The sequence below is a fragment of the Procambarus clarkii genome, chromosome 35 (genome assembly GCF_040958095.1).
Source record: "Procambarus clarkii isolate CNS0578487 chromosome 35, FALCON_Pclarkii_2.0, whole genome shotgun sequence".
In the NCBI taxonomy this organism is placed as follows: Eukaryota; Metazoa; Arthropoda; class Malacostraca; order Decapoda; family Cambaridae; genus Procambarus; species Procambarus clarkii.
Window position 1 is genome coordinate 15,238,299 of NC_091184.1, and position 12,253 is coordinate 15,250,551.

At 33.7% G+C, this 12,253-nt stretch overlaps 2 protein-coding genes across 3 annotated transcripts in view; both read right to left on the reverse strand.

Annotated features, from left to right (window-relative positions):
- Positions 1-5,319, reverse strand: part of LOC138371370 (uncharacterized) — a 49,472-nt gene extending 44,153 nt beyond the window's left edge. The window contains exons 1-8 of the mRNA XM_069336151.1: positions 5,146-5,319; positions 4,938-5,054; positions 4,257-4,343; positions 4,038-4,124; positions 3,485-3,604; positions 2,950-3,161; positions 1,114-1,276; positions 355-461 (exon numbers count right to left, since the gene is read on the reverse strand). Of these exons, the coding sequence (XP_069192252.1) occupies positions 355-461; positions 1,114-1,276; positions 2,950-3,161; positions 3,485-3,604; positions 4,038-4,124; positions 4,257-4,343; positions 4,938-5,054; positions 5,146-5,218 (966 nt within the window). The 5' untranslated portion in view covers positions 5,219-5,319. The remainder of the gene's footprint in view (positions 1-354; positions 462-1,113; positions 1,277-2,949; positions 3,162-3,484; positions 3,605-4,037; positions 4,125-4,256; positions 4,344-4,937; positions 5,055-5,145) is intronic.
- The window catches only part of LOC138371369 (uncharacterized), a 560,082-nt gene that overhangs the window by 525,898 nt on the left and 21,931 nt on the right, over positions 1-12,253 (reverse strand). The window lies entirely within an intron of this gene.

Genomic DNA, 12,253 nt, shown 5'->3' on the forward strand with positions numbered 1-12,253 from the left:
AAAAAATTGACCTCATACATAATGAAATGGGTAGCTTTATCATTTCATAAGAAAAAAATTAGAGAAAAAATATTAATTCAGGAAAACTTGGCTTATTAGGCAAATCGGGCCTTGCATAGTAGGCTGAGAAGTGCGTTCTGGCTACTAGGTACGACATATATATATATATATATATATATATATATATATATATATATATATATATATATATATATATATATATATATATATATATATATATAACTACCCATATATATATATATATGGGTTATATATATATATATATATATATATATATATATATATATATATATAAACAGATAATTAGTAAAAAAAAAATTTTAATTATTTTACCTTGTACCTAGATCCACCAGGCCTGTTTGGTGCATGTTTCAGTACTTCAGAAATTTGAAAGGTCACGTCTTCCACCTTAACTTGTGGATGTGCGTTGATAGATGATTCTGTAAAATTAACAGTTATTTATATAACAAATTCTGTATAACAATAATATTCTGTAAAATTAAAAGTAATTTACACATCAGATAAAACTCTCCAGAGATGGTGATACACAACATATAAAAGACAAGTTTCAGAACAAGATATGCATTTAGGAATAAGGTTCCGTACATGTAGGTAGCACATGAGAAAAAAAGTGGAAGGTGATCAAGTTTATATTAACATGTTAACGGCTTTATTGAGGCTTTGCAAGAATGAAAAAATATTACTAATATAATCTCACCGACCAATGAATTGTACGTTGTTTAAAAGTCAATTATTTACATTATTATTATTATTTAATACTAATGATATAAAAATGCATTTTGCAATCTACTATTTATGCAAGTATTAACCACAGGATCATGAAATAAACTGCAAAATACTGTAAAGGATAAACCAATTAAGTTTACATTTTCCCATAGCTAAGTCAGTCAGTTCTACAGTACTAGCAGCAGAGAACAATTATGACCAACCTCTATTAAATGAAACAATCTTAAGAGCAAGTGATAGAAATATAATCATTTATACTTAATGTACACTTAATTTGAACTGAAAATTTTAATTTTTTAGTGAATTTTAAATAAAAAAAAATTATTTAATTTTTTTGTTACTTACTTAAAATAACATTATATAGTTCTTGTTTTTCTAGAAATGCTAATTTCTTCTTTTGTCCTTTTAGGCTGTATAATGACCAAAGGCCGTTTGTTCCTATCTTCTTCATCATTCTTCGAACTGTAGTTGCACAATCAGACCCACGTACACTGGTTAAAAGCAACACCTAAAAGCAACAACAAAAATGTAGTACACTAGTAATTTTGATATATGTATGTATGTATGTATGTATGTATGTATGTATGTATGTATGTATGTATGTATGTATGTATGTATGTGTATGTATGTGTATGTATACATATATTATATATATATATATATATATATATATATATATATATATATATATATATATATATATATATATATATATATATATCTATATCTATATATATATCTATATATATATCTATATATATATCTATATATATATCTATATATATATCTATATATATCTATATATATATATATATATATATATATATATATATATATATATATATATATATATATATATATTGGTGTATACTGGCAGCAGGTTTTCTTTCAAACATGTTTCATTGAATATGACCGCATATTCTGTATTTATTATTTTCTGGTTTAGGGCTTCTATCCCTCTAACTATTTTCTTAGCATCAGGGCTTAATTGAAATAGGAGTTCTCCAAAACTCATTTTCGTACTTTTAAGGTGAAGAAAGAAGTGATTTACTATAGAGTGTATTACACTTATTTATATAATTTGCACGACGTTTCAAACCTCCATGGTTCATTCTCAAGTGAACAGATCTTACAATACTAGTTGATTTTATACCCGCACTGGGTCAGGTGATAATACAATGAAGGTGAAAACATGGGGGGATACATAAGGGATAAATGTGAGGTGAAACTAGTATTGCAAGATCTGTTCACTTGAGAATGAACCATGGAGGTTCGAAACGTCGTGCAAATTATATAAATAAGTGTAATACACTCTATAGTAAATCACTTCTTTTCTTCACCTTAAAAGTACGAAAATGAGTTTTGGAGAACTCCTATTTCAAATAAGCCCTGATGCTAAGAAAATAGTTAGAGGGATAGAAGCCCTAAACCAGAAAATAATAAATACAGAATATGCGGTCATATTCAATGAAACACACACACATATATATATATATATATATATATATATATATATATATATATATATATATATATATATATATATATATATATATATATATATATATATATATATATATATATATATATCATAACTTATGATAAGGCATCTTATCATAAATAACATCTCAACAAAAATCACATCATTCTAGGAGGTGATTTCAATATTGACCTGGGTCTACAAAATAACCCTCTAGTTGACTGTTTCCATAACAGCATGTAATCCTCTATGATAATCCCCACAATCACCAAGCACTAGACCAAAGTTCTCAAGTCAAGCCTAGCCTCGGGCCGGGCTTGGGGAGTAGAAGAACTCCCAGACCCCCATCAAGCAGATAAGTGTGTGTGTTATGAAGAGATACATCTCAACGACTAACAAAATTAGCAAGAGAAATATAGTCGTTGAAATGTAAGCCTCATCCTAACCATACACTCAAGACCTTGAGAAAGCACTCAGGAGAGTGTGAAAGACTCTGTGTTAATATTACATAATTTACAAATATGTAAGTGTTATATTTTATCCTATCCTATATAAACAAGATTATATCATTATTCTTATTATTTAGCAATTTTATCTTTTCTGCATGAACTATCAAAAAAATTTAATTAGAAAATTAGCAAATATCTGTAATATTTAAGATGAAAAATTGAAGGAAACATTACTGTTAAAATACCACTTACAAATTTTGTTCTGAAACTCGATTCCGCTAACTTCCTATTGAGAACATTAAGATCACCTTCTGCAGCAATAGGATTTGGTATTAGATCTTCTATGATCTTGTCTGTTTCTTTTGTAGTCAAAGTTGCTTTCAATATCTTCACATCACTTTTCAGTTCATTCACATCACTTTTCAGTTCATTCACTTCAGTGTATATGGCCTGCAACATGTTACCTGGAAATTTATACAGTATATAGAAAGTGTACATGCTATTATATTACATATCTTGAATGTACATTTAAAATAAAAGCATTATAAAGTATATTTTAAAATAACTGACACTGAGAAAGCACCCAAAAAGTAGGCTATGACTGATGTGATAGATAATGGGATAATTTCTTATTAATTATGAAACTGCTTATATAATTGGAAGCAAATTCAGCAATCTAACCTGCTCAGTTTGCAGTCTACTTCAACATGAAACTTATGCCTATCACCCATAGGGTACATATAGGTTATAGGCTACATAATAAATTAATTAAACTTTCAAAACTTACTCATATTCTGCATCATTTCTTTCAAACTCCCATCGTTCTTGTCTGGTGACTTTGGGTCGAATAAATTCCTTGACCTTGGAGTCCTAACGACTGAAGTACTTGGCGTGACCAGCTCATTGTCTTTAAGATTGCAAGATTTAGCTATTAAAATCTAACTACTGTAATTTATAATCAACAAATTTCATGAGCTTTTACTACTGCATACTAATATTATAAGTTATACTATATGTCTACATCACATTTAAACTACCCAACATCAGAAAGAGGGCGAGCCAACATCAGAGAGGGGGGAGGGGGGTTATCATGGGAGAGAGGAGGGCCAACATGAGAAGAGAAGAAAAAAGAAAAGAAAGAAATAAATAAAGAAAAAGAAAGATAGAGAGACATACAGAGACAGACAGACACATACACACAGAATAAGAAGAGGTGACAGAACAAAATTAACAAAACAAATTTCAACATGAGAAAAGGGAGGTCAACATGAGAGAGAGAATGAGGGTCAACATGAGAGAGTGGGTCAACATGATATATATTTTAAATAATTACTTATTACCTTCATGAAGAAATACTGATGGCGTCAACGGTGTATTGTGAAGTGTAGTCTTCACTGGAGACTGCTTTTGTAGGACTGTTCTATTAGCTGAAAAGTAGTTATGTTTATTTCAAACACTCGTTAACCAAATAATATTTTAAAGACTTTAATATAGTTTGAACTAACATGAGAGAGGTGGGGGTCAACATGAAATACACATTTTAAAAATTAACTTATTACCTTCATGAGGAAATACTGATGGCGTTGAAGGTGTATTGTGAAGTGTAGTCTTCACTGGAGACGGCTTTTGTAGGACTGTTCTATTAGCTGAAAAGGAGTTATGCTTATTTCAAACACTTGTTAACCAAAATATATTTTTAAGACTTTAATATAGTTTGAACTAACATGAGAGAGGTGGGGGTCAATATGAGATACATATTTTAAAAATTAACTTAAGGTAAGGGACAAATTAACACGTAAGGTAAAGGTAAGATAAAGGACAAATTAACTCGTAAGGGACAAACAAAAAGAAAAGTAATAACAAACCTGCTTGTTTCTAGTGACTAGATCAAAGGAAAACCAAAATTTCCCTGAACTGTGACAAGTGAAAAGCACCTGCTAGACAAAGTGGGAAAAGTTCACTAGACCCCATATGCACATAAAAGAATAATATGCTTAATATTAAACAATTAGAAATAAACACATATTTCTATACAGAAATTCCAGATAAGCATAAAAATTACTCAAAGCTTCTAGTACTTCCAGAAGGAATTAAACAAAACAAAAACAAAAAAAACAGCAAGAACTAAGTTTAGAGCAGTTTTTAGTTTTTTTTAACCCAAAAGCATAAATAACCAAACAAAGGAAGCATGGTTAAATATCAATTTAGAACTTTTAATGTTATTTACTACTAATCCTTACATTCACTTAATATACCAGAATAATATGGTATTTGCGGAGGACTTATTTCTTTTGAAGGTGTATTCTCATATGAAGATGGCGAACACTTCTTCTTGGATTGAGACGAGTGATGATTGCCTGAAATTATTTAAATTGCTTAATGTATTGAATGGCATTTTTCAAGTTGCAAATTTTTTTTAAATTACTGTAGTAGGTTATCAATGCTTACGTTTGTTATTCTCGGAATTATCTTCTTCATATTTGAAGCATGGTTTCCTTTTTCGTTGTCGAGGATAGCCCATATCGTCTTCAGTTTCGACATTTGAAGTGTCTTCCGCAGCTAAGCATCTTCGTTTTGCAACGTCAAAATCATCTGTAATAATTGAATATAATTAGTAATATATCAGCGAGATATATATTTATCGTTACCTAGTAGAGTAGTGAACACTAAGAAATAACTTAAATCAGCTTCCTAAAGAGATGTTTAATAAAACGACGTACATGATTTGGAACTTATAACTGGGGCACAAAAGTCTTAAGTAGCTATGAGGAAACCCATCTTGTGATTAAAATATAATTATAATGCTGTTTTTGTCTGCAGTGTTAAAGTTATGGTGAATGAATGAATAGGTGTCTTGTATCTTAAATCTTAATAATTATAAATTTAATACCTACCAGTTGTTGATAGGATTGTTGATACGACATGCACTCGCCAATTTGTCGTGTCTGGCTTTTCGTGCTTTGGGCACTAACTGTATGCCTGCTCCGTGGCCACCAGCACAATATTTTGTCCTGAAAAGTCGAAATAAACTGTTACATGCTAATTTTAGCACTAATTTGGAATATTTTTAAAGCAACTCAATATATGCAATTTTTTAGTTTCAAAGTAATGCTTACATCATCAGATTTTTCAATCCAGGTTGTGGAGATGATACCCACACTACGATCATTGAAGCCTACCACTGCATACCGCTTTTCAGATGTCATCTACAAAATTGAAAAATCTTATTAAGGGTTGTTCTCCCCAAAAAAAGAAATTAGCATAAAGTTGGTAATAGATTTACTTGATTATGTCAATCATAGATTAGCCACATTTGTAAATGATTTTCGGTTGGTATAAACAGTAGCTGCCATGTATGGACTAAAAGGCTTAATACAGTTTTATCTCTTAATGTGCTCTCAAAATATTAATAATTTTCATGAAATACAGGGTAATGGGATTTTTAAACAGGTAAATATTGGTCAAAAGATAATAGCTTTAATAAAAAACAAAATTGTGAATCTCATTAACTTACAATATTAGTTCAAACTATTATTAAAGCATGGATACAGTATTTAAATACGTACTTGTCATAAGTCATGTAGTATTGACAGAAAAGTATTTGCGCTTTCTGTCTCGATCATCATACCTGTGCGGTTTAGTTTTCTTGCTGGAATCACCTTCATGGATGAATTCCTAGTAAGAACCTTAAATGCTCCAATTAATTTGGAGTTACAAGGTTTCTCAAAGAGAGGTATACTTCTCGAATATACCCTGCAAAGGAACATGCTGTCTCCATTTTCATCGGTGTCACTGACAGTGTCCAAAACTTGGCAGCAAGTTTCATTATTCAGCAAATAGGCATTGTTTGGTGCCTTGGTATATATTTTATGTTCTGTATTTGGTGTATAAATCCTTTGAGCATGCTGCATCTCTTTCAGCCTCTTTGCAATTTGAACAAGAGGGTTTTTACTTGATCGAACCATATTCTTAACCTGCTGCAGGTAATTTTCAAATGGAAATGCTGAACATCTGTCCAAACTACCAAACTCTTTGGCATCAGAGGATATGTGTGTTAGGCAGTGTACATTGTACACTAAAAAATCCTTACCATACAGCTCACGAGCCTTTAACACAAAGTACAGCAAAGATCATGTGCATATTGGCTGTAATTTAACTGAATCAATTTAGGTGAAACAAGAATAGAAATGGCTACACTCAGAGTCAGGAAATGGTCATACAATTCTTTGGGTAAGATTCCCTTCAGTACAATCTTACCGGTGTAGAGAAGGAGTTGCCTGTATTCAGTCGCTTTCCATCTATCAACCTCTGAAAGACTTCGAGGTTTACGTGCAAAGTGCATAGGCACAAATTGTGTTAGTTGAATTAGACGCTGACTAATTTCAACTTGGCGAGCACATAATTTTACGTTTTTATTTCGTATCCAGGCAAGAAGTAACCTTTTCATAACCCCAAGACATATCTGATGCATATAGTCTATGGGAAAAGTACTCACCATATTTATATTTAAGTCACAGAATGGTGATCTACCATGGTGATGTTGAGAATTAGATTGATTACGAAAATCTTCATCTGTTCTGAGTTGTAAATTTTTCACTTGTTGATAAGTCATTCTTCCATTCCAAACACCCTCTTGGGTACATCTATCACACCCAAAGTAGCCAGAGTGGAGTTTGATTGCCTTCACCATTGCTTTTGCTGGGGCATCACATATGACTCCTTTTAGTTTTACTGGCAATGTTTTTGTCATCATTTTTAAATCCATAGTGCATAATTTTTTTCAAATCCTGAATGAATTCATTTAAAAAATCTAAATCACTAGGTTTAGAGCTTCCGTATGTGAGGGACTACTGGGAAAACTCTTATAGGTTTGACATTATTGATAGCACAAAGAACAGGCCATAAACTTTCATTTTTACTTCTAAATATTGGCAAACCATCAATGTTGCAAATTAAAGATATTTCTGCCAAATCTCTTATTGTTGATTTAGGATACAGCCTTAAAGTTTTCAACATTTCCTCCTCTAACCCCAAGTAGATATACATCATGCCTGATTTAGTCTCAGTAGGTATATGTTTAACTGTATTCAGTAACGAACGAGCTGTTTTTGGCAAGTCAGCATGTCCCTGTTTTCTCAATTTTTTTAATAAATTATCAATGGCATTGTGTGTTATGCCATATTTATTAACCCATACTAACAATACATCTGATAATGATTTATCATCCTCATCACCACTGCTCTCTGACTCTGATGATATTGGGTCATGCTCATCAATCATGTCCCAAGTCCAATCTCTCTCTCTCTGACTTTCCAGAGATGATGCATCTTCATTGGCTCCACAACCAATATTAGGTTCTGAATTAGATGACAAAGCAGCATGGACATCGTCTATGCTGTTTGTTGTAACATTGGCCAAAGGATCCTGATTCAACAACTGAATCTCAACCTCATCACTATTTTCATTTTTGCCACGCTGGGACGCCTGTTCTTTTAGGCGTCGCTTTTTGGCCCGTGACATACGCTGCCATCTTGTGTGGTATTCTCTTCTTTTTTCTATAATGTGTGCATACATTCTGAAGGAGAAAGGCCAAGTGCTACATTACCAATTACTATTACAAGATTATTAGTAAAGTACTGTACTGCAAAAAGCAAATAAAATGGGGTAAACTAAACTTTGAAAACAAATAATAATTAAAACAGGTAAATTAGTAAAATAACAAAGGCTTAAGCAGACATGACTCTGCTTAAGCCATGTAAAGCAGACAGATAAGATGGCAATATATAAGGGGAAAAAAATTAAAAAGCTAGGATATAAAACTAATTGAGATCAAAAGCATAAATTACTATAGGGGAAAAAATAACAAATGACTTCATAAAAAAATTATCCAATTGCCAACAGCAACTTGGTAGTACGAGTCTAAGTCTAAGAAACAAACAAAATTTAAATGCTGTTATCTGCAATGAAACAATACATACTATTGCACGTACCGAAACATTGATGAATGTAAAAAATAGAGAACTATTTGCTGAATGTCCCATAAATGGATTTAAACTATTTTACACAAATTGTTCACAATTTTTGTTACACACCAAAGTTGGAGTATGCAGCAGTTGTATGGTGTGCCCATATCTTAGAAAGCATATCAACAAACTGGAAACGGTGCAGAGACATGCCACTAAGTGGCATTAACTAAATGCCATTAAATATGCCAAATATACTACATAAATATACATACTACACATGCACAATATTGTCCTGGGACCCTCTGATATTCATAATATAATATATTATATATATATATATATATATATATATATATATATATATATATATATATATATATATATATAATGTATATATAGGGCCATCAACACACCTCCAGCTAGGGCCACCAACACACCTCCAGGGCCATCAACACGCCTCCAGGGCCATCAACACAACACCACCATCAACACACCTCCAGGGCCATCAACACAACACCACCATCAACACACCTCCAGGGCCATCAACACAACACCACCATCAACACACCTCCAGGGCCATCAACACAAACACACCATCAACACACCTCCAGGGCCATCAACACAACACCACCATCAACACACCTCCAGGGCCATCAACACAACACCACCATCAACACACCTCCAGGGCCATCAACACAACACCACCATCAACACACCTCTAGGGCCATCAACACAACACCACCATCAACACACCTCCAGGGCCATCAACACAACACCACCATCAACACACCTCCAGGGCCATCAACACAACACCACCATCAACACACCATCCAGCCAGGGCCATCAACACGCCTCCAGGCCATCAACACGCCTCCAGGGCCATCAACACACCATCCAGCCAGGGCCATCAACACGCCTCCAGGGCCATCAACATCACCATCCAGCCAGGGCCATCACACGCCTCCAGGCCATCAACACACATCCAGCCAGGGCCATCAACACGCCTCCAGGCCATCAACACGCCTCCAGGGCCATCAAGCACACCATCCAGCCAGGGCCATCAACACGCCTCCAGGGCCATCAACACACCATCCAGCCAGGGCCATCAACACGCCTCCAGGCCATCAACACACCATCCAGCCTACCACCACAAGCTTATATATATACTACACATGTCTAAGAGCAAATAAAAGAAAACAGTTACCTTAACTATTGAAGATGCAGCAGGATTTTGTGGATAAGCCAGCAGCAGTCCCTCTCGACAAGGTTTTAAAATGGCGGCGACTACCACAACATGCAACGAGCCTAAAGAATGTCCAGCGCTAGCATTATCTAAACGCTATTATATATTATCAAGCAATACGGAAATCTAAAATAAAAAAAATGATACAAATAATTGTATTAAATATTTATTTGCAATTACAATACCTCGGGAATATATTTTTGCGTTAGCAAAACATATTAAGTTCGTATTTAGTTTAACTCATTTAAATTCTTTACAAATAATAACCTGATTTTACCTGATGGCCATTAACATTAATGTTTTATGTTGATACATTTCATACCCTTATTATTTCAATATCTTTCTTTATTATGCACCCCATACCCATCCCGTGGGCGGTGGTGTAAAGGATTACAGAGGCACATAATGGGTTCAGGAACTGAACTCTCTAGTTTGTTTAGCTAAGCAAATAACAATTTTTGACGCTAGTTACAAAATTATTAATGTTATATATACATGTACACACTCTCATACATACATGTACATATATAATATATATACGTATACATATATACATACACATGCATATTTATAATCACCCACACAAATACACACATCAATAATCTCTGTGTCACTTATTTTATACATGTTCTTGTAGAACATTCTATTGCGAACACATTGGGCGCTGCCCAATAAACTCGCCCCTCGGGGCAAAATTATTTTTTTTTTTTTAATCTTGGTGGAACATAAAATGGCCGCCTGTGTTTATGCTGTCGTCAGATGGCGCTGTGACGTCACAGATGAGGGAAGCACGTACTGCGCATTAATGCCTCGATCCCTCGTTATTTATTTATTTTATTTATTTATATATATACAAGAACGTACATTGGGGGGTTAAGACACAACATAGAGCTTAAGTTAGAATTATAATCTTGTAAAACCACTAGCTTGCATATATAGAGTTTCGGGCAAGTCCTTATAAACTAATCTTTGAGCAAATTCTTAAACAGAGTTTTAGAGAAATAATTAAATGTAAAATTGATAAAAAGTGTTTAACAGGTACATTACAGCTTTACTTTACAAGTACAGATGATTTTAAGTAGGATAATTACAGTAAAATTGTCAAAAAATTGTTTACAGGTACGATGCAAGAATTTGACACAAAAGCAGATCAGAACAATACACAATAATGAACAAGGAATCCTAAGTACAATTAGGAAAACATCTCAGGGTTATACATTGGATTACTGAAGCACAATATGAGGATCATTACAAATAGTAATGCAGTAGAATATGCACTCATATCTATTATTAAGTTAATATTAAGTTCCTTCCTCATGTTAAGTATCTTTGTGGTACTAGGGACATCCAAGGATTATCTTCAAGGCTTCGTTCTGCAAGTTTTCAAGCCCTTTAAGCTTTCTTTCAGTCATCAAGGCAAGCAGAGATGCAACATAATCCACTAGCTCCTTTATGAACTGGCGTTACTCTTGCGTTTTTAAGGATATCAGGAATGTATGACACTCAAGGGATTTGTTGAACAGCAGAGCTATAGGTGGTGCAAGGGCATATGGGAGGCGCTCTTGTATACAATGGATGGGATTTCACTGATGTTCCCAGCTTTGGTTTTTAGTGAATGTATGATGGACACAACATCTGACGGGCTGACTGGTGAGAGGAGAAGAGAGTTTGGATAGCTGCCTGAGAGATATGTGTTGATATGTGTCTGAGTCTGTGGGATTTTACTTGCAAGGTTAGCACCAATCGATGAAAAGAAGCTATTAAATTCATTCGCCATTTCTAAGTCAGATGACAGTGTAAGGCCATCCTTAGAGAGTGTTATCTGGTTGTGGGAGTGTTGTTTAGTTCCCAGGATGTTAGAGATGGTATTCCATGTGCTTTTCATGTTGCCTTTTGCTTCTTTGAATCTAGTCTCATAATATGAAAGTTTTGCTTTTCTTATGATACTGGTAAGCACTGACGAGTACCTTTTAACTACTTCCATTGGAATTAGGCCACTCCTAAATTTCTTTTCGTATTCATGTTTTTTGTTGATTGATTTAATTATGCCACTTGTGAGCCACGGGTTATTTTTTCTTTTATCAGTTACTTGTTTGGTAAGGAGGGGACAGTGAGTGTTGTAGAGGCTTAGAGTTTTGTAGAGAAAGAGGTTAGTTGATGAGTTTATATCCTGTGAATTATTAAATTCAGATTCCCAGTTAATATTGTGAAGTGCATTAGAGAGATTGCCTAAAGCTGATTCACTATGTAGCCTGAATGAAAGTTTTTTGGTTTCTGGTGGTGATGTGTCAATGTTTGCTATGAGGAAAGTAGGATAGTGGTCAGTTGTTCTGTCATAAATTACCCC